Source organism: Poeciliopsis prolifica, unplaced genomic scaffold (assembly GCF_027474105.1).
Source record: "Poeciliopsis prolifica strain line A6 unplaced genomic scaffold, Auburn_PproV2 SCAFFOLD021, whole genome shotgun sequence".
NCBI lineage: Eukaryota > Metazoa > Chordata > Actinopteri > Cyprinodontiformes > Poeciliidae > Poeciliopsis > Poeciliopsis prolifica.
The window spans coordinates 3,037,133-3,063,674 of NW_026562396.1; the positions used below are offsets into that span (position 1 = coordinate 3,037,133).

At 36.6% G+C, this 26,542-nt stretch overlaps 1 protein-coding gene across 2 annotated transcripts; it reads right to left on the minus strand.

The window, feature by feature from the left end:
- Nucleotides 1-16,525: 16,525 nt before the first annotated feature.
- Nucleotides 16,526-25,694, minus strand: LOC129369380 (protocadherin-20). 2 transcript variants are annotated; one of them, XM_055044729.1, is made up of 2 exons: nucleotides 25,624-25,694; nucleotides 16,526-20,189 (listed from the first exon to the last, which is right to left on the minus strand). In XM_055044729.1, exon 2 carries the CDS (start codon nucleotides 20,172-20,174, stop codon nucleotides 17,568-17,570), a length of 2,607 nt encoding a protein of 868 aa, XP_054900704.1. In that variant the 5' UTR covers nucleotides 20,175-20,189; nucleotides 25,624-25,694; the 3' UTR covers nucleotides 16,526-17,567. The 2 variants fall into 2 exon arrangements, with proteins under 2 accessions (XP_054900704.1, XP_054900703.1); XM_055044728.1 differs by lacking the exon at nucleotides 25,624-25,694 and adding an exon at nucleotides 20,614-20,742.
- Between the last annotated feature and the right edge of the window lie 848 nt (nucleotides 25,695-26,542).

A 26,542-nucleotide genomic window follows, 5' to 3' on the forward strand; every position in this document is an offset into this window, starting at 1 on the left:
TGGTGCAACATAAATAGTTTTGATGGGCTTCTTTAAAACTAATCAAATTTGTAACACATCTGGAAATAATTTTTCAGACACATAATTGTATACAGTATGCAAGGATCAAACAAAACAAACGTCAGAATATTTTATCAAATCACATTTGAACCCAAAACCTGACAAAACATTAAAGATTTAACTTTGATGAGCATACATCTGAGATTAAAAACAGAATTTTGTTTGACATGTTATACACTGAAAATATTTGTTAATTTTTCTTTACCCTGATGATGTTTTCTCCACATGTTTAAAGTGTTGTTTGCATTTGCACCAATGAATATCAGAAATTTAACGACCACCGGCCTGGTGAAAGGCTGCACTGATAACATGCAAAGCAATAGGTTTCATGCCTTGTTTGAATCTCTAAGCAAATAAAAATTTGCCTTGCAAAGCCCAGTTCTAACTTTCAGATTTGAAAACATGACAGCCAGAGTGTCGGGGAATGCCACCTCCTTTACATAAAATCAAGAACATGGTTCCTGAATACATGGCATTTTGAATGTGGGTTCATGCTGGCTGGAAAGTAATAAAAAAAATGTTTTAGTCTGGAGCATAAATGTGCAAGGCATCCATACATGTGCCATACAGCAGGGGGGAAAAAAGTATTAGTAAACATGAAAATGTAATTGTTTAAACAGTTTTTTTCTAGGGCTATAACATGAGGGAAATAATTTTGAACGAGACTTTCTCTTACTTACAAAATGTAGTTTTGAAGCTTACATTATCTTACTTTGTGCTCCAAAATAAAGTTCTACAAAACTCTGGATTGGAGTTATTGTCCCTCTGAACAGACAGACCTTTTTATTGAGCAGCCGCTCAAACCATCATTGTGCTATAGTGTGCTTAAACTTTGTGATGCTTTAAGCAGGTCAAATCAAGTTTAAAAAGTTTTCACTGATCTATCAAATCTGAAGAAATTTAAGAGATTTTTCAAAAAAGATATATAGACTGGGAATCTGCTGGAGATATGTCAGAGCCCTGTTGAAAACTATAACAAAGAACTGTAGGCTATCCAGCAAATATGATCCATGAATGACTAACACCATCTGGGGTGGCTGCAATTACTTTGACCCAGGTAGCTCTTAGAAAGGCTGAGTTTAACACTCTTTGCTTTGTTTAACGACAGATGGACAGACAGATAGATATTCACACAGCTACGATACACTAATTAAAAATAAAAAGCTGGCTGGGTTTCGACTGTATTTCGGAGAGTCAACCTTTAATGAGGAAGATAGGTGCTACTTGTCAGTGGTAATGACTGTTTTCAGTGTGCAGCAGACCATGCACTGTAAGAGTCATTCTTCTAACATTCTGCCAAACATTTGTTGCCAGGCACCCTTGTGCTAGTCATAACACATGACAATTTAATGGTCAAAATGGGGCCAGTTAGCTTAACCAGAGACAGCGTGGACTAGGGGTGAATGATGAGTCAGCAGTCGGTTATTGATCTTTGCCATTACGACGTATAGATCTAAGCAGGAAGGCAACCCCTGGGTAAAGGACCCTTCTGTCATTTTTATGAACTATCTAATGGTAAAAAGAAGACTAGACTAGTTTTGGTATGTGAACTTTAGTCGACTTTGTGTGAATGTTTTGGTGCTGAAATAAGGATTGACTTTTCCAAATATATATTTGTTTAGTGTATATATTCAAAATACACAAGATAGATTAAATAAATGCAATATACATGATATATTATTATGTTGCAAACTTCTGCCCAGGTCCCTCTTGAAAATGAGATCCAGATCTCAACAAGGTGTACCTGGTTAAATAAAGGAAAGAAAAATTAAAAAGTCAAAAATTATTACAAAGCAGCATTCTGATGGTACATGTGGGATGCTAAATTTTGTGTGGATGTTACATCTCAATTAGCCCTTATACCATTTCACATTTTCTCACAACTATTAATTTCAGTGGATTTTATTTAGATCTTGCATAATAGAAAAACCAAAGCAGTGCATAACTGTAAAGTAAATAAATAATAAAAAAACAAAAACAAACAAAAAACACCACTGTTTTAATGCCCCCCTACAGTTTGTTCCCATCCTCCGGGAAAAAATATTAAAAAAATAATAAAAGTGTTTCTATTAAAATGTATGTTTTAACAGGAATAAAACTTTCTGAAACTTTTCCCAAACAGTTAAGGGAATGAAACTGTTCAAAATGTCTTGGGATGTTGAAATACTGTATTAAGAGTTTCTTTCAAAGGACCTACAAGATGAGCTAAATCCTTAGAAAAAGTCCCATACCATTACCCCCTCTGTAACAAACTTCTCACACTTGACAATGCAGTCAGGCAAGTACACCTCTCCTCAAAACTGACCCATTTACTGAAATGCCAGATTGAAAGGCAAGATTCATGATTTCAGAGATGTTTCCATTATCCTGTAAGTTGCCTACCACTTCTTGGCTGAGTTGCTGTCATTTCTAAATGCTTCTATCTTGTTGTAATAGCTGTATCTCTTAACTGCAGGATACGCAGTAGCAAAGATACTTTATGAAAGGACTCGATGCATATTGGCATTGGATTACAATAATATGCTAGAATTCACTGATCTCTTGAGAGTGAGCCATTCTTTCACGAATATTTGCAGAAGCAGTCTGAAAGGCCAGGTGCTAGATTTTATTACACCTGTGACCATGGAAGTTATTGGAACACCTGCATTCAATGAACTGGATGGCTAGCGAATACTTTTGGCAACATAGCATTTTGTGTAAACGGCATGTGAAACTGATGTAAACTGACAACTGCTGGTACTCACAAAATAACTTGCTGTGGAGTTTCTTGTGTTATAATGGGTGCACAGCTGATATTTCACATTGCATACCATACAGGTTGCTGCTCACATACCTGTGTCTCAAAGGTAATCATCTTGTTTATCCAGTCCTCCAAAATAAGAGTTAGACTGCAAACTGAGCATCTGGTTGTTCCTGGTAGACAAAGTTCCAAGAACACACGAGGCATGACTTTCTGATCAATGACTGACAGCTATGATCAAAGTCATCTCACAGTGTGGAGCAGCACTGTTTGTATAGTTTTTCCGGCCGCTGTCAGGGTGTGGGAGAAATATATTTTCTTCTATATCGTCATGGGGCTGCACAGCAGTATGTTGACAGCTTGGAACTTGTTAGCAGCCATTGTTTCAACAAAGCCGTATGGTACTTCTGCAGGAAAGTAAATGTGATGTGGGCAATTAAAAAAACAGCATTTGTATTATATTATTTGCTATCTTTTTATCACAGTGCTAAGATGCAAAAGAAAACTTGCATACACATAATTAACTTATTGTTATGTAGAATAATGCAGCTATACTTATTCACTTATTCACCTTCATATTCAGACAAAGCTGGTATCTATTATTACAAAAACAAAATATATAAACATGAAACTTACAGGCATAAATACTGTATATAAATAAAATTATAAATAGTTTTATTTGGAAGGCAAAATTAAATTTTTGCTCTGTTTTACAAGGATTTGTCTTTAGATTTTCATAATCTCAGTATTTAATGTTCTCAATAAACACAGTATTTATCTCTAAAATAGGTAGTGTAATAACTAGATGCATAGCTAGTTATTTCACCCCTAGGGAAAATTTGGAAAGACCAATTAACCTGACAGTCATGTTTTTGGACTGTGGGAGGAAGTCGGAGTACCTGGAGAGAACATGCAAACTCTGTGCAGAAAGACCCCGGGCCGGGAATCGAATCCAAGACCTTATTGCTGCAAGACAACAGTGCTACCAACTGCACATCTGTGCAGCTGTGAAAAGAAATAATGGACTTTATATATATATATATATATATATATATATATATATATATATATATATATATATATATATATATAGCTCAATGAAATATTCATGATGTCAAGAGTATTTTTAAGATTATAATATTTCTACCTCATATAAGACATGTCAGGTAGTTTGTTTCAAATGTAACAAAGAAATCAGATCCATCAGAATGATTTTGTCTTCAAATGTAAATTTCAGATACATCTCTCCAACCTATCAATCCAAGACCTTGCTGCAAGACAACAGTGCTACCAACTGCACATCTGTGCAGCTGTGAAAAGAAATAATGGACTTTATTTATATATATATATATATATATATATATATATATATATATATATATATATATATATATATATATATATATATATTATATATATATATATATATATAGCTCAATGAAATATTCATGATGTCAAGAGTATTTTTAAGATTATAATATTTCTACCTCATATAAGACATGTCAGGTAGTTTGTTTCAAATGTAACAAAGAAATCAGATCCATCAGAATGATTTTGTCTTCAAATGTAATTTTCAGATACATCTCTCCAACCTAGCTGATTATGGTATGCTTTTAAGCTGGTAAATAGTGAAACACAGATCTCTCTTTGACCTACAAATTACCTCTCACAGAAAAATGCTGTGAACAGCTCCTCTGGTAACACTATCAGTTTCTGTAATTTGCAATAGGACATGGTCAAACAGAGGTCGGGACCGTGCCGGAAAAAGAGATAGCAAGTTGTGGATATGATATTGATACAGTAAATCTGCCCAAGCAGAACACATTGAGGCAGCTTGGGAGCATCAGTTCAGTAAAACTGAAATGATGCTGTTGAAGAAATGGAGCATCTAGTGTGATCATATCATAATCACACATGCCTTCATAAACTTGTGAGTACATGAATCGGAAAAGGAAAACCAAATGGGAAAATTGAACCAGTCACATATAGGTCCATGCAAACCAATTTCAATTTTTACAAAATCCCTCTATGGAGTCTACATGTAGATCACTTACACAGTCATCAAATTAGTATCCAATGTGTCATCGCTCATCACAACTAAATCTGACCTATAAAGTATGGGTCAGATTTAATCCCCTAAAAACCCAGGATTAACCTGCAAGCGAACAAGATTTACATTTTGGCCACAAATCATGATCCAGACAGAAGATGAGTGCCATAAGGCTTCCTTTCCACTAAGTGGCTTATTAGTCACAGTAATTTATTAATGCCCACCTGTTCCTGCTTACAATCATTTCACAGTTCAGTTACCAAGTATGCCAAAGGCCAAAGGTTTAGCTGCAAGGAAAACTAACATAATCATTATTTCTGAGTGAAAAAAATAAAATAAAAGTTAAAATGGCAGCACTAATGACAAATAATGATGAATGTGAACAAGAGCAACCTGTGTGTGCTATTCTATTTTTCTTTTGCTTTCTGTTGCTCCAAATCAGGAGTGGGTGGCTTTTCTCTCATAGACACAGTCATTGCAGCATAACACCACAATTGAAAATGTAAGTGGCAATGGTAGACATTTTGCACTATTTTTCTTTCATATTCACCCAAAAGTAACTTGGCTCACTAAATGGCTGATTTGTGAAAAATTGTCAACAATGATGAAACGAGCTGAAAATAGGTAGTTTGACTGCTCTCTGACACAGGAACAGAGAGGATTCTGAGGTATGTATATAAGACACAGTGTGTAACTCAGAACCTGTTGGTTCTCAACACTCAACACATCATCTCACTGTTGCCCTGTCTGCTTTACCTCCATACACCCACACAATAAGTAACTTTCCAGATATCATTGCAGTTCCCATTTACCAATCATCATTCCATCCAGATTTAGTTTTCTTTTTCAGAGTTGCTGAAATAAAAAGCTGAAGTCAGCAGCCTTCTCCCCACTTCAGAAATGTAATTTCCCTGGTGAGGCAGCATTGGTGAATTCCCACCCAGCTGGTTGTGGTCAGGAAAGGTAATTGAGGGAAGCACACATTTTCATATAATTTAATTTCGGCTGGTATCTTTTGTACAGTTTTTTAGTAAGTTGCTTCGGTGCATTTCACTCTCTAATATTAACATTTTCAGAGCTAGTGCATTTTTCAAAAACAGTGAGTCCAAATCGCAAAAGTATGCCACTTGTTCAAAATGGATTCCTCAAAATCAAGGAGTTGTGTCAGCAAATGGCTTTGTCATGCTTTCACTAAAACAGTTCACTCTGTGTTTTCAATGCAAAAGATTCAGTTTACCTGAAAATGCTAAACATGCAACACACTCTTTGCACAACCATTTGAAATCTACATTTAATTAAAAGAAAAACAATCTGTATTTCATGAGGGAAATGACCACAAGACATGTGTGCTTCACATTTTTGCTGCACATGCTATTTGCAGGCCTAATGTATTCTCAGAATTGTGTGAAAGCATTTGAGAAAAACTGCCAATGTCTCGCTTTTTTTGGTTCAATATTTTAACAGTTGCATTGTGTTTAGACAAAGTTCTTCAAGCACAACATTGATGCCAAATTCAACTAGTAATGAGCAGAAATTATTTCATCATGAAAATGAAATAACCAGGGACAAGTCAGTTTTGTTTTATGTAGTTTAGAGAAACAGGGAAGGCACAGATGAATATACAGGTCAGAAGTGCAGAGTTCATCACATCCAGCTCGAGTTTTTATGCAGGGTGCAAGTTCTGAAAAGTGCAAACCTTTCATGGAATTTAATTGCTCCACAGGGGACATCCAGATTTGAACTGGAGGACCTCTTGATCTGCTGTCAAGTGCTCTACCACTGAGCTATGCCCCTTACATCAAGGCGTACCATTGACGTAAAGTTAATGATCAACCACATCATTTGCATTTTCTGTGGTTTACTGCTTACAAACAACATAATCTCACTAATCAACCCTACTTTCCAAACTGTCTTCAGTAGATTCAGTTCTGACTTCTTTCTTAGAATTCCTGAAACTTTTCAACAAGATTCAGGAAGGAAACTGACGTGTAAAGGGTGCTCAAGATTCAACTGAGTAATAGCATAATGAAGGAAACAGCAAACATGTAGCAACACAAAAAAATAGACAAAAATTAAGTAAAAGTAAAGCCTGTAGTGAGCATTTTCTTCCGATCAGTACACTTTTTATTCATGTTTCTTCAAGTGATTTTACTACAATTGCCGGAAACCAAAACCGGAAGGACCAAAATTTCACAAACTTTAACTTCAAGAGTTTTCATGAGTGTGACATATATATTGTAAAACAAAAAGATAACCAAGATGAAAACAACCTGTTACATGCAGCTAAGAGTTCGACAGAGCTTGTCAATAAATGTGAAGGAGACTTGCAGGTAGTGAGCATCTGAAACACAATATTTATCCACTCAAGTGTTCAGATCTGAATTTGAGACCTCTCCGTCTGCAGTCAAATGTGCCACCACTGAACTAGTCTAAAACTTTCTTGACAAACGGTCTTGATTTCACCTACTGCATTTTGTAGGTGCTGTTTCAGTCAGTCTCCTATGGGGATTAAGCTTTGTCTTCCTGCTGATGTATTTCATCAGTTTGGAGCCAGAGAACTGTAATAAGACAGAACCTTGAATTTATCTGATGAAATACACTAGGCAAGTGAATTACTGAAGACACAGCGTACTTTGTGCTTCAATGTTTTTTCCAGCTTTTTCTTATTTTTTCCCCACAATGATGTTGCAATGGTTCATGGACAAAACATAAAATTCTTGCAGACAAAAGAATGAACCAAGGAACTGCTATTGAGCCCGAATCCAACAGCTACATCTTGAACATTGTGGAAATTCTACAGTGGAGAGTTTTAAATATTCACATGTTAATATTTTCAACACATACACAAAATTGGGGGTCTGACTTCCCTCAAGAAAAGTGAAACATGTTTTCAGTGAATTCAGACAAGTTTTTAGTAAAATTGAATCAGAATGGGATGTACATAGCCCCTCATTCAAGTACAAGTTTGGAAAAAGGTGAGATGATGAGAGAATGAGTCCTAACAAACTGGCAACATGTCTTTTTGTTCATTTTCAACATTCTATAGAACAATCTGTGACACTACTTAATTTTTCATGGCTGCAACATGTAAATTGAAGCTTGAATATTTCATACACTGTGTTAATGCACCTATAAATTATGCATATTGTGTATGACTTTATAAAATTAACTTGACCTTCTGAGTGGTTTTCTACATGTTCAATAAAAGTGAGAAAGATGTGGGATGTCATAAAATTGTTTTCATTTAAGAAGTAAAGGACTTGTTGAATGATGACACTGGATCACACAATAGCATAATTGATGGTTTCAAGGTTTGCTACACTATATAAGAAGTGTGGAAAAGTATTGTACACATGTACACATGAAGAAAAGCTTGTATCAAAACATAGCCAGCCCAGACACCAACTAAAATCTGATAGTATCTCAAAAGTATGCTTGGAACTGTGGCCAAATCACTGGAGAGAGCAAATAGATCTTCATAAAAAAAAGTCTTACTTTTGCAAACATACCCTATAAATAGTAATGGTCACAGCTACATTTCTAAATGTCTGAATATCCCAATTAGCACCACTGGACCCAAAAAGCCAGAAGCTGAATTAACATAATTTTAGCATAAGCCAAAAACTGCCAGATGCTCCTCTCTTGAGATTTCTAACAGAGAAATCTTAAAAATTCCTGGTTCCATGGTTGATTCTTTTTACATCCTTGGCATTTAATTAGTGCCTTTTTTTCTCAACACTTTTCTTGTGACTCTGTTGACTATTAGCAACAAAATTTTTGTTGATTCTGTGATCACACGCCAATATGTTTGCAGTTTCAAAAGTGCTGCATCTTTCTGAGAGACTTGTAATTTTGACTGTACAGAGCCAGTTAATTTCTTTCTGGGTCATTTTGACTAAAGAAAAGAAGCTGTCTACACATCACCTGCTATGCGTATTAAAGACTCAGGTTTATCCAGCTTGTAGTCAGACAATATGCCTAAAATTAATGACATTGTCAAAATACATTGCTTGTCGAATTGTCCAGGAACTGTGGAGTGAATTTCATATCAATGACCCCAGTAGAAAAAAAAAATAAACTGAGAAATTGTGGCATGTCTATTACTTGTTTAATCTCTAGTATAAAACACGTTGAAAATAACTTTAAATTTTATTTGTGTAGGCTTATTCAGTTATCAACATCCAAGTACCCACATGTTTTTACTTTTCTGTTCTTTCTCTGTTCTTATTCAACCTGCTCTGTGTGCCTGTCTGCATTTGTGTTTGCATTTTTGTTGTGATCCTTTGCCTGAGGCTGTAAGCAGAGAAACTACAAATAATCTCTGGGGTTAGGTGGTTTTTCTTTTCTCCCTTTCTTCCCCCATTGCCCTCTGATTGTCATGTAGACCAAAGCATAACTTTGTTCTCTTGTCTCAGGTGAAGTGTCTGTCTCACCACTATAAAATACAATGCTGAAATATGGAAGGACAAATTATTCCCTGAGGTCAAAGAGTGTATGTTTATGTGATGAGCATGAACTCTGCTCTGACTGTCCTCAACCAGTGTGCAAACATGGCTGGAACTAAGTTATAATGTATTCAATCAGGAGGTAAATGAGTGGAATAAAAATATACACACATATGAAAACATGCTCACACACCTGCATACGCACTCACATTTTATTCACCAAATTAAGTGAGGAGGCTTAGTTCCCCTTGACAGAAAGAGAAACAACTTCCTGTGATGCATGAGTGGCCAATATTAATAAGGAAAGCTCATCTGGCACTCCATTAACTTGGTATGTTGCCACAGCTCAGACAGCCAGCCAGCCAGACAGACTGACCCTAAAAGGCATCTATCTTTGAAGTCTGATATTTTTTTCAGATGGAAAAAAGGGTCACTTTTGTAGGTGATGCAAGGGTAGTTCATTCAGCCTTAATTCCTTTTTTGCCTTTAAAATGAGAATCCTTCATTTAGAGTTCTTTTTAGAGTTTTAAAGTGGGATTAATAGCTAACCTACCTGCAAGTGCACCAGCATCATTCACTTGAATTTATGGAAAGAGAGACAATTTCATTCTGGAGTAAGGCTAGACATTCAAGATGCATTTTTTTATTTTTCCTTTACATAAAATAGTTCAATCATCCAATCATGTGAGACAGTCATTCTTCTGGTGTTATTTTGAAACTACTAGAGATAGGATAGTAAGCAATTGCAGCAGCAAAGATGACTTTGCCTTTTCAGGGGAGACAGGAGCATATCTGTATGAGCCAGATAATACAGAGGAGGAACTGTAGGTAGGAGAAAAAGCAGAGAGAGAGAGAGATTGCGGTTGTTGAAACTCCAAAGAGAGCAGAATCTGCAGAGAACTATTTTGTTACCGTCACATCCTGTGTTCTGATACTGGCATGTCTGCAGCCTGGCAAGGACTTCTCTATGTAACAGGGATGCCAGTGCTTCAGTCAGACAGTATCACATGGGAATGGCTCCAAGCACTTCAAATTTTCATTTAAAAAAGTAAATTGACAATAACATAAAAACGTAAAAGACTAAATTCAAAGGTTTACTAACATATTGGAAGACTTATATATGCAAAATAACAAGTCACAGCCTATAAGTGGTCCCAGGGCATGCTATTTAGCAGCAACAACCAGCTAAAGAAATAAATTCAGCATATGGGAGAAGGATCAGGCAATATAATATCGTTGTGCATTGCAATGACATAATTTACAGTATTTACAAATTTCTAAAACATGCATAAGTGACTCCACTTAAACCAATATTTGCCTTTCTGTGGTATGAGGATGTCTGCAAATTCATTCCACTGACCTCTTCCTACTTTAAGATGATAACAACTCACAACTACGTCAAAGAAACTACTTCAACAGTCAACTTCTATTTTTACTTATTTTAACCAGATGACCCTTGATATATAGTCTACCTTATCAAATCTTGACCTACACAGTACAATGGAAAATAAGTAAGTTTTAATTTAATTTTATGTTATTATCACAGCCAGTTAATTAGAAACAGAAATGCTACTGAGTTAAATTTAAGCAAACAATAGTTAATTTTAAAGCAAAGGCTTAATAGTCATTTCCTCAAACCAATAAAAGATGCAATATATTGACCATAAATAGGCACTTGTTTGTAGTAATGGGCTTTTCCTGTCACTTATTTCCTTTCACACTGACATTTATGGCTTGCCTCAGGGATGACCAGAATAACCCTCTTCAATGGTTTAGTAATTCATTTTCCCATGTTTGTTCTCAAAATATTTGATTACTACAGGACTAATATATAATACCAGTTAAACTAAATTTAGTGTTGATCATTAGTAAGATACAAGGGACAGAATTGGACAGTGGGAACAAATGTCAACACTGAAGTGGTTGATGTGTACCTACAGGTCTGGAAACTCGTAAAACTGGTGTGTGTACAGAGTAAATTAAACATAAACACAATATTATATTTTATCAGTTGTCAAAGATAGTGTTTTCAATTCTTGAGGCAAAATTAATCAAGATACCAAGGCCTTGATTATCCTTACACTTGATTAATCTTAACCTTTTTATCAAGAGAGGAAACTTCCAATACCTCTGTACATGGGAATTACATCATATTTTACATACTGCTCATTTAAAGACTGGGTCAGCCATTATGTATTGAAAAGTTAAAAATTTTTTCTAAAGATTTGACTTGTATATGTGAGAAGATGACATTACTTATCCAAATGGAAGATGCCCACTTTGGCTTTTCAAAAAGAACACAAATAATATGCTTTATTTGGAAGTTATTCACAGCACACAGCAGATGATAGTATTTACAATGAGCTGAGGGTTGTATACCCAAGGTGTAAAAAGAGTATTATGCAGATTAAAGAAAAAAACGGAGTCAATGGCTGAGATGGTTGTGTTTCTGAATCCTACGAGGGGCATAATATTGGTTATGCAATTCATGTCTTGATATTTTGGCTCAGTCAGATGAAAAAAATGTCTCAATAAGCCAACATTTATGTATTTATTCATCTTGCGCAATATTTTAGATTAAATGTCATATTTTCATTAGCTGTGCATGAAGAAATTATCAGAATTAACAGAAGTAAAGACTTTCATAGACCCATATTGTGTTTCACGTAGTAAATTGAGTTTCTAAAATAGATTAACTTTTTGACAACATTTGTTTTTGAATTAACTGTCCATACACTGTATAAAAACACTCTTTCTTTGGAAATGTAGTTAGTTTTCAGAATAAACTTATGGACATTAAATGAACATGTTTATGAACATTAAACATTGTTAATGTTCTCTTTAAAAAAATAACATCAAAAGATGTTTATCAAGACTGCTAGCATGTCTTAAGGAAATAAATTAGTTGTGTTTTCATTTGCTTGCATCCCTTTACATAAAGAAGTAGAGATGATTTCAGGATTTTATTAAGCCACATTTTTCATAAGCACACATATTGTTCAAAGTCGCTGGCAATCTTTGTTGTGATTTGGTTTTGATGTTCTCCTACGTTCTTGGTCTTTTATGGGTGGCCCAGCTTTTTCAGGCAGTGAAAAACAAAACAAGCTATGTTTTTTCATAACTGAGATGCCTTTATATGTGTAGGTGTGTGTAGGTGTTTGTTCTTCAGCATGGATAGTCTCTTGCTTGGGGTCTTGTTTGCGCCTGTTAGGTGCTGGGATAGTCGCCACCCCTAAAATGTGACTGAAATCTAACATATATTTTATCTCCAAATTTTATTGTTGAAATAATAATAATCATATCATCCAAAAGGTCTACTGTACCGGTTAGGAAAGGAAAGACATCCAGTGGCATGACATTATAATAAATCATCAGAGCGCAGTTGTGGGAAAAAATAAGTTGCTTAGGCCCAAGTTGCCACAGTTAATTCCCTGAACTCCTGTTTGTGTTTTTGCAGGAATGAAACAGATGAAGCTGAGAGAGAAATGGGGACGGAGGAATAAAGGAAATTAGTAACGTAATCCACAGCAGGATCAGAAGAGCGCGATTGGATTATATGTTGTTGCATCACAGCAAATGAAAGATGTTTGAGATCAAAGGCAGTGATTTTCACTGGGAGAATATGGAGATACATTATTGAAGATTGAACAAAGCATGTGTGTCTGTGTGTGTGTGTTCTTGTGGTAGAGGGCCGTATTTGATGTCATAACTTGGGAAATGTAGCCTCCTCCATTCACTGGAGCTGTGTAACCTAACCTAGGCCTCTCATTGTGTCTTTATTTGTTTGATTTCAAGGCAGGGACCTACAATTAAGCCAATCTGGAAATGGGATCAGGCTGTGACTGACGATAATTACCTGCTGTCTACACCATTAAGAATTTAATGTAATTTCAGATAGACTTTCCTGGAAGGGGGGTAAAAGGCCCAGATGGTGATAGAAAACAGAGAAAGTATTCAGGGGCAAAGGTTGAGATGTGTTTGTGTATATCAGTATATAGCTCTCTATGCAGTGTTTAATTCTCTTACAATAAACCTAGTCACCTTTCAAAAGCTTGTTCTGCCCTTGTTTTGAAAGTTTTATCAGAACAATTACTGATGGGGATCAGTCATGTGGAAAAGCTGTGAAGTGTCTCTAACTGGCACCTTTCCCAGCTGTTTCTATCCGTATAAAACCCAGAGCAGGATTCACTTAACAAAACATCCCCTCGAAGATCAAGTTAAGCTCAATGAGATCTTACAGCTGATTGTATAGATCAGGGTGGACAACCGAGTTCAGTTGATGTTTAAAATATGACTGACCAAAGAACCCTTTCTAAACAAAAGGAAAGAAAATATGATTTCTATAATGTTTAATAGGTTTTTTAAAAAAATCTGTGTTATGTTGTTTTTCATACTAAAACCAGTCTGAAACGTCCGGTAAACCACCCAGTAGTTGCAAAATAGAAGTAAAGATCAGACTAGCACCAAGACCATGGTCAAAACTAATAAGTGCTTATTTCGCAATAAATGTACCTTCACACTGGCAGTGGAGAAATTTATGCTAATAGATTACAGCACCCACACCTGCTCAAGATCCTGTCTGTTGCAAAACCGGTTCATTCTGGGGTGCGAAGTTTGCACAAAATCAATCATAAACTGCACAAAAGTATTTCTTTATCACCAGAAGCAGAAGAAAAAGAGTGCTCAGGGAGCATATGCATCACAGCTTTACAGTGGCACAAAGGCTTAAAATATGAATGCACAGCAGCAGGTGTGATGCAGCAATTTAGCAATGCAAATGTACCTTCACAGCCATGCAGGTGCTTTAAACCTGGAGTAAAGCGAACCTGCTGGGAGTTTGCCACAAAACTCTTGACAGAAACACTCGTTAAGAAGCAATATTCACATTTTAGATTAAACAAAGACTGAATTAATTGGTCACAATTGTCAATGATATGAAGAGCTGATTTTGGATATGCACTGATGCTTTTCAATTAATCTGTAGTCATATACAAGAAAGGTGTTCCAACTTCCAAGTTTTTAAGATACCCTTACAGAAAAAAAAAAAAAAAACTTGAATCAACTCTTTTAACCAAATACAAATATGTTTCTACATCCATTTAGACAATAACTATCTGACCGCCCTCATTTAGAAATGCATTGTCAAAAAAAGTCCAGGTTTCTTGAAGGACAAGCTTAAATTACTCTTGTAATAATCTCATCTTCCACCCTGATTTTCTTTAGTGCAACAAACATGAGGGACTAGTTGGTGTTTTGTGGGCATATGAGCATGTTGACATGCTGTTCAGGTAACTTATTACAGCTGCCTGGAGCCTATATAAAATCCTTATTAAGTTATTAAATATTGCTAGTTTTTTCTGCACACAGTTCTGGCTCTAATCTACAACACTTTGTAAAAAAAGAAATAACTTAAGAAGAGTAGAAAGCATCTTATAAGGAAAGGGTGCATGGATGTGATTTTTGTATATATATTTATTATTCTTAAACTGCTTCAAATCTTACTGATTTTGGCAAAACAAAGACTGAGCTCAATCAAGCAAATAAACACATTGTCGGACACTATCAACTTTAGTGTTTCTTAAGTATCATGCTTATGAGTGCTATCATGACCCAACAGTCTGGTATCACCTTTTCCTGTCCCAGCATGTTAAGGCAATAAAAGAGGCCCACTGAAAGACTGAAAGCTGGAAGGGGGAGAGAAGGGACATGGTGAATGAAGTAAGACCTTCGTTGTTATTTCTGCAATTAATCACATTCCTGCAAGTGCTTGCACAGTGTGAAAAACAAATGTAAAGTTATCCAGACACTGTACCAAATTAAGGGTTACTTGGCTGCAAGCTTTTTTTGGTATAGCCTTGATGCGTCACCAGGGTATTGACTGAGCAAGAGTTCTGCTTGATGAATGAGGTTAAGACATATCACCTAATTTTCCAAGGGTGAACAACACTTGAAGCAGGCAAAATGCTGTACATTAATCAATGAGTGATACTATTGACAAAAGCAAGAGGGCTTCTTTTGGGAAACACATTACTTGCCTGACTGTTCTTTTAAGAAAATAGTTTCACTGTTGCAGAAAAAAACCATTTGAATCCAGTTATACTTGTCTTGGAGCATAAGGCAGATTAAATGCGTTCCCTTAATGTCACGCCTTGTGAGATATTTTGTTCTTGTTAACGCACCTTCCATTATGACCCGTGATCATATTTCAGCCTATTTGTGTAATGCACAGTCTGGCCAGTGATGATTACTGAAGATTACGCTGAGGCTGATAGCTCCTGATGTGCTCTGTGCCTGCATGGCACACTTCCGTCCTGAAAAGCCTGTGATCACTTAAGAAGCTGCTTGGGTGAGCACATTGTGAGCACAGGTTTGTTTGGATGTTTGCCACTTTGTGAAAGCCAAACAGGTTTCAGTGGTGCTTAATACAACAGAATTCCTCTCTGGGGAGTGTACATCCCGTTAACAAGAAAACACAGAGTCCTGAAGGCTTTGTGTCTGCACAGCTTTCACAGTAAACACAAACAAGAACTGCGCAGGGAGGCGGCACCTTCATAAAGCTGAAGATTAGGTGTTCGCATGTTGGGGGAGAACCTGTCACGGCCACTTTCACAATTTTATGGGTGATATTTTATGAATTTGTACTGATTGTAGCAGTAATAGAGGTACAGTGCAACTCAAAAAATGTGAGGAAAGTTGATTTGACCTTCCACACAAGAGCAATGTTTTACCTCTAAAGTGTTACTCTGGGTGTTAGTGTACCAGCTCTGACACACATGCAGGTGTTGACAGCGATACAGGGGCTGTTTTTCAACTGTTTTCTGGCACTTGCATTGTGTGTAGTGCAATGGATTAACCATTTCCATACTAGATCAGAAAACTGTATCTAAATTTTAGTGAATTTATCTGATATCAAATTATTATATTTCATTCTAAAAAGCCAATTTTTCCCATAATTGGTATTATAATTGGTGTTAAGATACAGATAAGATCTGTGCATTTACTAAAGACACACATCAAATTAATACATTGTGGGTTTGTTTATATATTATTAATATTTAAATAAGCTAACAAGAACAAATGCAAACTTGAATCTGTGAGTTATATTAAACAACCTGTCAATAAACAGGGAGGTGAAATGAAGTATCTTCAATCTTTCTTGACATGATAAAGCATTTCACAGAAAAACAGTTTTAAAAACATGGGACATACGAGACATAGGATGATATCAAATATATTATAAAAATAAATATCTTTAATAATTTATCAGATTTTCTCTTTCATACACTTGCAGTTTATTTTACAGACACATTAAAAATGGCATGATTTAAATTAGATTGACATATGAAACATCAAGCACATAAATGTTATAAAATAGTGTTTCATTTATCATCTTTGATAAATGTTTAGCTGTGTTGGGAGGGATTTTCTGTTAAATATGTTTGACTTCCTAAGACTTCAGGTACTTTTCAGTTGTGGAAGTCTTTTTGTAGTTACTCGCATTGTGCTCAGACAAGATTAAAAAATAAACCAAAAACACAGACAGGGACCCCATGCATGCTTTTTTTTTTTTAAACAATTATGTTAAAAAGAGTAAGACAAAATTCAATCGAGTCCAAAATAACTTATCGAGCTAGACAGTGAGGCTGATTGTTCTGATAAAGCTTGGCAGGGGTCTATATGTAGGTTTTAAAAATTAGCAAATAAAGCACATGATTTACATACAAATGGTCTTTTCTACAACATTCAGATTTAGAAGTTAGATTTTTGCTTTGTGAATATACATGGACAGTTTTTGAAAAAATAAATATTTAAAAATTTCTCCAACTTTTTCTGATAACCTCAGTGGATAATTTCTTTCTTAAATTGATTCAAGAGAACGGACCTCCTGTGGTGAAACGTCTCTATTTATACCAGTGCAAAAGTGTTACATAAAATAGTAAAACAATTTTTTACAATATGTACAAAATAACTCTGTAATCTCATCAGTTGCTCTTGTTGCTTTACTATAATGCCATTATTACTTTCTTGCCAATAATTTTCTAATGTGCCACATTTGAATTAATTGAAAAGAATGAAATATAATGTATCGTATAGGAGATGACAAAATAGAACTTTAAACTTAGCTCTTCCTCTCTTGGGTGTATCGCAGTAATAACACTGAAATTACCAAAGCAAAAACAGCAACTTTATGTAATAGCTGTACTTCTTACAGTTATATTTGTAAACATTCACGTAAACAATGGTAGTTTTTGGATATGTACAAAACTGATGATCAGATGTTTGACATCTGCCTGAGTTTTCTGTTCAGAAAGTTTGCTGAGCCATTTTTTAATTTTAAAGGTACTTCCACTTCTGATCTTTTCTTTCTTATCTTTTTAAATCTCTTGCAGCATATATATGATATCAATATGAGAACCAGGGAAAACAAACCGAGACATGCCACTGAAAGACTGATGAGGATGGGCCGACAGGGGAACAACTCATACCTCTCTGGCCCATCTGTCATCTGACTGATGTACCAGGGCTTCTCTTCAACTTCTATGTCAACGTCTCTGGTCAGCAGACTTTGGATGTAACTCTCATTACTCACTGTTTCATTGACAAAGAAGTTAACCATGACCGTCGAGTAAAGCGGTTCAGGTTGACCGTGATCACTAACTTTCACCAGAAGGCTGTAAAGCCCTCTGTTGCTGAGCTCTCTCTTTAATGTTATGTTTCCTGTTTCTGAGTCAATTGCAAATGACCCTGGCTCGCCCCCTTTCCTTTTAATGATACTGTAGGCAATCACAGCATTCATCCCTGTGTCTTTGTCCACTGCGTACACTTCTGCTATTGATGTTCCAGGTGTTGTATTAGGTAGTACCAGCATGTAGGACTGGTTGGACTGAGGGAAAAGAACAACCGGCGGGTTGTCATTCACATCCAACAAGAGAACAGTCACCATAGTAACAGAGGAAAGCGCTGGCACCCCACCATCAGCGGCCTCAATCCATAGCTGATACGTTCCTTGCTGCTCACGGTCTAGGGATGTCTTGGCCCTTAGTGCACCTCGGCCAGTGTCTATCATAAAAATGTCACTGCCATTAAGGATGGACAGGGCTACCCACCCATTCTTACCAGCGTCAGGATCAGTCACAGTGAGGACACCAATCTCCCCATACCCAGGAAAGTTCTCTGGCACAAAGAAGGTAAAATCCTTGTTAATGAAACGTGGACTGTTGTCATTGCGATCCAGTACAGTCACCACTATCGTAGCAATTGACTCCCTCCTGGGCATCCCCTGATCTACTGCTCTAACTATGAATCGATATTTTTCTTTTTCCTCTCTGTCAAGAGATGTCGCAACAGTCAGAACCCCCGTCAGACGATCCACTACAAAAATTCCAGGAGTATCACCACCAAGGATGTAAATTACCTCCCCTCGACTTTCACTGTCTGGGTCTGAGGCTTGGAGCTGAGTCAGAAATGTGTTTGGTGAATTATTTTCCTCAATTGTTATTTCCACTAAAGACTGTTGAAACACTGGTGCATTATCGTTCTCATCCAAAACCTGCACCTTTAGGAAAGTCTTTATGATTAGACCTTGAGTGTTGTTACCAACCAAAATTAGCTCATATTCCTGAGTCCTCTCATAGTCCAATGTCTCTGTTGTTTCTAGTAAATACTCATTCTCTAATTGCTGGTATGGGACAAGCCTGAAGGGACCGAACCCTTCCAAATAACAGTCCACCCTTTGGCTTTTGTCCATGTTTTTGATAGTAAAAAATGCTATTGGAGAAAAAGCTGGCTCAGACTCCTTTAGTGTCACCACTCCATCCTTTTCGGGTGCAATATATCTAGGTATGACAGCAGGGGGTCCTGTAACCACTTTGATGATGTAGACAGTTACAGTTGCAACAGCAGGGATGCAGCCAGGTCCATTGGCCAGAACAGTCAGTTTGTAAAATGTGGTTGTGACAAAGTCTAGCTTCCTGGCAAGCTTGATCACCCCTGTAATTTTGTCCAAATGGAACAAGCTCCTGGTGTCCCTTGGCACACGTTCACTGTAAGCGTAGCTGATCTGTGCATTAGCACCAAGGTCAGGGTCAAAAGCATGCAAACGTGCCAACTGTGCCCCTTTACTGGTATTCCCGTGCAGAGTGACATTAATTTGTGACTCTGTAAATTTAGGGCAGTTGTCATTTACATCTGTGATGGCAATTTTTAAAGTTGCTGCTCCAAGAAGGGGAGGGGTCCCTCCGTCTTCTGCAATGATATCTGTAACATATTCCGCTTGCGTCTCTCTGTCTAAAAAGTCTGTCACGATGAGGAATGGTGTCAGCTCACCTCCATCATTCTCCTCTACATCCAGAGTAAACACACCAAAGTCGTTAACCAGCCAGTAGGTCTGCACTCCATAAATCCCCAGGTCCGGGTCAATGGCAGACAGTTCCACTGCAAAACGGTCATTTATTGCTGTGTTTTCTGGGATAGATATGCGGATTTCATCTGTGGGGAACTTCGGCCTGTTGTCGTTCACGTCTTCAATTAAAAGCTTTACTTTGACAAGCTGAAAGTACTGCTGAGGCAACACAAACACGTCCAGTGAAAGGAAACATCCCTGCTCCTCAGAGCTGTAAGGACACAGGGTTTCCCTGTCAATCTCAGCAGCGGATGTGTAAAGCTCCCCAGTAGTATTATTTATGTTCACATACTGCTCACTGACCTTCTTTTGAGTGAGACTGAATAAAAAGGGGGGCTCAACTGTGAAATCCAAATGTAAGTCCACTCCAATAGACCCGATGAAAGTCCCCTTGGGTAATCCCTCCTTTATCTTATAGATGAGCTCTTTTGCTTGACTGAAATTTGCCAGACAGGAGAGGGGGTTGGTGTACAACATAAGGATGTAGAAACCCTGCAATACAAGAAGATATAGGATGTTTCAGGTTGATTAAAAAAAAACAAAGTATCAGAAAACTATGATTTTGGTGAAACTGAGCATTTCTTGTTTGTAGTTCTTTGTACAATTTGATTCTTGTTTTATGTTGTTAAATCTGAGTGATATCATAATTACAAGCATCATTACAGGGACCAGTTAAGAAAATAAATCTAAGCCATGACTTAAAATGGCATTTGTTACAAAGAGATCATTTATATTAAAGAAGTTCACATCGTAAAAATGCATAACAATAGAAAGTACCTTATGTATCCATGTTGATGGTACAAAAGTTGCTGTTTTTTTTTTTAGATCACAGCAAGATAGTTTTTTGTTGGGTTGCATTTATTAAAAAAACAAACACGCAAAAAAAAAAAAAAAAAAAAAAAACCTGAAAACTTACCCATATGCTCTCTCTTTTGCTGGAGAATTTGCTCCTGAACATGTTTATGTCCTTGTCCAGCACTTTCCACTTACAGGAGGAAGAGTGGCAGCTTAAGTAACTCAGGCATTTTGAGCTGAGCAGACCTCTGCCGAGTGCTTTGCCTTATTTCTCTCTGACTTGAACAAGTCATTCATCTCAGTGCTGGCTCAGGACACTCCCACCACATGCAAATTAGTTTCTTGTACTAACCAATGAGAGGTGATAGTCAGTGGGAAATCTTGACTTGACAGATTCCTCTTTTGTACATCTTGTCAAAGAGCACTAACACAGACCTGTACTTTTCACAAGCAGCATTATTTTTATAAGGGCTTGCATACCTTGCATTCCTAAGTCAGACTGAAAGCATATGATTATCAGCAGGGCTTATGATGGCACGATTGACTGGGCAAGATGGGAAATATCAAGAGCCAAGAGATTATTTTAAATCCAGCAGTAGTTAAAAATATAGCTAGAAAAATGATGTGTCCAAGGTACCAAGAGAAATATTTGATATTCTAAAAACAGACTCTGACAACTATAATGTTTTTTTTTTATACGTGCAAAATAAAAGGGGGAAAGCATATTTAAGGTGTCTTACAATGACAATAAGAAATTTATATGTGGCATTATTTGTGGCATTCTGTATGCCTGCAAGCAAAACAAAAAGAAGGACATTATCACAAAGTCAGCAGAGAGGAGAACGTGGCATCATAAGTGCTTGTGTGGTCTCACTCTGGATTGAGCCTCTAACTAAATCAAGCCCCTAATCCCCATGTGTTCTAAATGCCAGGCCAGCTGTTTGGTGGGATTGGAAGCATACTGCTCAGAGAAATTGAGTGATTGAAGTTCTCTAGACAGGGGCGGATTGAAACTGTAACTCACACTTATTTTGCTTCGTAGTGGGCTAAATATCTTCCACCATTACCCAAGAAAGGAGGCCTATGGTGGAGAAACAACTGAAATCTAAACATTGTCTCTTAAGAGTTTGGAGATAATTTTAAAATACATATTACACTATCACAACAGAGGTAGGAGTATATTAAATAGGATTTAATGACAAATACATCTTTCATTCTGCATCTAGAAACTTGTTGGCCCATGGAGCGAGCCAAGACATATTTCTGCAAAGCAAGACTTAAGGCAAGTAAGGCCAGGGGGCCTTGGAGTGTGGGAAAGCTGCGGGTCAGGGAGAGTTTGAATTTAAAGTGGCAGTGTTATGTAAAATCAACTTTTGTTTTCAGCTTTAAATCATACTAAGATGTTATTCCCTCAGTCATTCAGCTGGTCAAACTCTTGGGGAGCCGAGCATTGTCTTCAAGGGCGAAGCTCCTCCTCAGAGCTGCATTTTCTAAGCTTCACAGAACAGCTCTCCCTCTCCAGTCAGCTCCTTCAGACTAGATAGAAGCAATTGGCAAACACCTGGTTGAACTGCACATCAACTGAGCTCATCATACAAACTAATTATCAGTGAAATGTTTTTATAAACATGAAAGAGGGTTAGTAGAGGAACGATGTGGCGAAGACTTCCTGAAGAGACAGAAGCCCAATTTCAAGGTGTCACTTAGGTAACATAGTTACTTGTTTGTGCTACAAAATAGTACCATGTGGATGAGAAACTTGATGCTTTTTGTTCTTTTAAAGCAATTTAGATTGAGTGAACCCCCAACTAAAGATTGTGAGCCGTTATAAATATTCAAGAAAAGAAAGACATAAAAAGGAAAAAAAAACAAAATATACCCTAAATCAATCACATATGTACCATATCACCCTCATTCTGTCGTCCTTACATTGGCTGCCTACAGCTCAGAGAATAGACTGATGGAAATAAATTACTGCATTTGGAAATGTTCACTCTTATATACATATATATAAGTTTAGAGAATACATAAATAAAAACCACAACTGGAGTCCACACAAGGAAAGAAGCCAAGGCCAATCGAGGCAGTATTACTCTAGTTTAATTACATCATTTGTTACTATGAGTCTCTGTGAGATGAGGCAGTGTAATCACTGTGCAGATTTCCTAACAGATGTCTGGCTAGTGTCTCGGTCTTTACATTTAATCAGAGAGCTCATAAGCTATGTTGATAACAGAGACACAGCTTTATGTTAAGTGAGATGGACACCACCACACCAAATTATTGGGATTTTAGTTTTGAATTAACCTTTAATTATAAAAGAAAAAGCTTGATAGAAGCTTGATAACTAAAATCTCAGCTCTTGGTCTAACTTCCCTGATATCTATATCTATATCTATTCCTTATTATGTGAGTTCAAATGTAAAAATGAAGCAGACATTGTCATACTACCAATCTCATCAGATCTTTAAAGTTTATGTGATGAATGATAAATTCTGGGATCGGTGGCATAAAATTAACTGATTTACTGCATCATTTTTGGATGGATTACTTTCTTACGACATTATTATCTTGAGTTTTGTTCTCCTATGTTAAATGATTGATTAACCCTCTGGGAATACAGCAGTATAGTAAACAAATGGTACACTGGTAGATGTGATTAGGTGATGTTATTAATAAGTTGGAATTCTGTAGTAGAGGTATACATGCATGGCGTATCTAATTATAACAGTAGTTACTTTTTTGTCAGTAAAAGCTTAGTATGACTTTTGAATCATTAAATCCATGTAATGATTCAAAATGTTGAATGCTATCGCTACATGACAAAGACTGATGAATAATGTCTCATACAATCCAAATAAACTCAGAGGGCAAAAAATCCTAATTACTAGTATTCCCAGAGTAAAAAAAGCCAGAGAATGTTTCAGTAAAGCTTGAATTGGTGCCACTGCAAATTTATCATGTCCACTTCAAGTCACAACCATCATAAATATTTTCAAGGATGGAAAATGCCATTTAAAATGCTTATGTTTTAAGTTTGAACTACCCAAACATGTGTTACCTGTTTTGAAAAAGCACACATTTAATTTGCATAGACATCAGTGTTAGAGTCAGTAGGTCAATCAACAAGGAGGAAATCTAATTGGTCCACATATTTTCATTGTGACAGAGGCAAGAATTTGACTGAAGAGTTAGCTCTATTGTTCCATTAACTCTGTGATACCTGGATGCAAACAGATACTTGTAAGAATATTACAAACTAACTGAATGGTGAATTTATTTCAGTAAATCACTTCATTAAGTGAAATCTAAAATATCATAGATATGATAAGAAAATCAGGGCTGGTTTTGGCATAGGGGAGTCAACTGCTGAAGGGGGTGCTGATCACAAATAGAGAAAATAAAAAATGAAATAAAAAAATACCACAATGTGGACCCTAATTGCCGTCTTTTTCTCCTGCCTTTGAAACCTGTTGTTTCACAGTTTGATGGACATCCCACTGCTGTTAATCAAATGCTCTGAAAATGGAAAACTGAACCTACCTGCTGATGCACCACAATGAGCTCATTCAATGGGAATAGGTAAAAAAATGTTTAAACAAATTTGTTAATCTTTGAGTGAATTTCCAGGGTGTCAGTGATTACTAACCTTTTTAACATGGTCCTTAATTTACAGTTAAGCTACATTGTATTTACATTGTATTGTTAAAAGCCAAACTTGGCAAATGATTTATAATTCCTAAAAGGGTGTGATGAAGTGGAAGAGATTATATTTATTCTTCTCTTGTCCTTTAAACATGTCCACCAGGTGTTTGCTAATTGCTGCCGCTAGTTTGATGGAGTTGCGTGAGGAAATGGAAATTGCTGGAGAAGAGGTAAGCTATGAGGTGGAAGCTTGGCTCGAGACTGCAGCACCAAGGAACAGCTTTGTGAAAACAGGAGATGCTTGGTGAGAACAAGCATTTGGGCATCACTGAATGACTGCCACGGGGAATGAAGAAGGTTAAAATATTATCATTAATCACACGTTTTGCTCTTAACCAGAAGAACCCTGTGCCTTCAAAAATATTGATATCAAAAATAGTATTAAGAATATATATATATTTTTAGTTTTGGTATAGAGTTTGAAATGTAGCTGTCATGACAACCCTACTAGAGCTATATCAGTAATATTTGTCTATCTTTGAGCCAAAACATTTTTCCCTTAAAACTAATCTTTTAGAATTTTTTGATTAATTACAATTTGAGTTTTTGTTAGCTGAAAGCCACAATAATCAGTATTAACAGAAATAAATGTTTGGAATAGACATCTATATATTGAATGTGAGCGTCATTGAATTGATTAAACAAGTAACAGATTCAATGTTATTCAGATTTATTGAGGTGTTCTTTTATATTCCGGACAGAAATATAGACTATAGACTAAATCTTGTCTTATCACAAACCCCCCTGTTGTAATTGTTTGACTTTTTTTTTAAATAAAATGTACATTTTTGACAACAGGCATCTCATAACTCTTTGTCAAGTTAACAGTTTTTAAAAGTGCCTACAATGAGAGAGTTCTCAGATTAAAGGCAGTAAATTCTCCATGGTTCTAAAAACAATTACTTTTTATTTATCTTAAGGGGCAATATGATGAGACTTTTTTGTACAAGGCACTCCTGTTCTGGTGATTTAAATGGCACTAGTTCTTGCTCTGTCACTGCCATCTACTGGTTGGATTAGCATAAAAAATAGATATGCACAATCAATTATGTTTCAGTCATTACTTGCACAAACTCCTTTGAGCACAAGCTTCAAGTGAGACCAGGAAAAGTATTTTGGGATCGATTAAAAATTTTGCAATATTACATTTCCCCTTTTACTGCCGAACTCTGCCGTAGATGTTATGAGTTAAATCAAAGGCTGGAAACAGCAACCAGATTATGTGTTATTTGTTTTTGTAGAGACCCAATTTTCTTAAACTAGGAAAGCGCCAGTGGCAAAGTGCTTTTAAATTTCGGTGTGGTTTGCCTTTATGGGCTTACTTTGGTGGGACATTGAGCTGTTAAAACATGATAACACACTACACAAAAGCTGAACCCCAAATGCCCCACTTATCTTAAGCAAAAAAGGGAAGAAAAAACCCTACCTTGCCTACCCTGTTTTGCTCTCCTCACACTTCCCCGGCTGCTGCTCCTCACCTTCACTGTTTGCTCCCATAGTTTCCTCCCTTTATGCTCTTGTAAGCTGCTGAAAACGCATCTTAGCACAAATGTGTGAAAGCTCATCCGGAGCTGCAGGACAGAAACAGGGCAAGAGTACGAAATAACACAGAAACCTTGTGAGCCTGCATTTGATAGGCAGACAGATACAAGGACAAAAGATGGAAAGTGTTAATCCACGCAGTTGTGTGAATGCGCCTTTGTGCTCCTCCAGGTGCAGGCTGGATACATTATTGAGAACAGGTGCTGTGGTAGAATGTATGCCCTCACAGCTGCAGCCAAGGAGATTACTAGCCATGCTTCCTTATAATGAAGTTTCTATCGATTGGCCCACCACAGGTTCTTGTTTTTGCCTGCTAACAGCGAGACTTTTTCAGAGCCTCAGCTCGATGTTTTTGAGTACATCATTTAAGGTATAAAATTGAGTTTTGGGTAGGGGCTCGATTTGTTGATGGTAAATCATTGCTTGGTGACTTCTTATGCATCCATAACTCAAATTCTTGTCCCTTTTTGCTTTACATGGGTGAGAAAAATCAATCCATGTTCAAGAATGAATCTCTATGCAATACCCCACTTCCTCTAGTGTTTTTTATATCCTGTTACAGTTACAGCTAAAAGGTGTGAGACACTTAATTAGTTTCATCCCAAACCATTTTGACTGCTTGAATAATTTGATGTTAGTAACATGTCTTGGTGGTGCTATCAAGGTTTTAGAAATCGGTATACATTTGTGGTTATTTTCAAGAGACGTATGCAATGGATAATATGAAATATTGTACAGTGTGTTAGGAAGTGTGAATAATAAAAGATAAAAAACAATTACACACACCACAGATTTCAGATCCC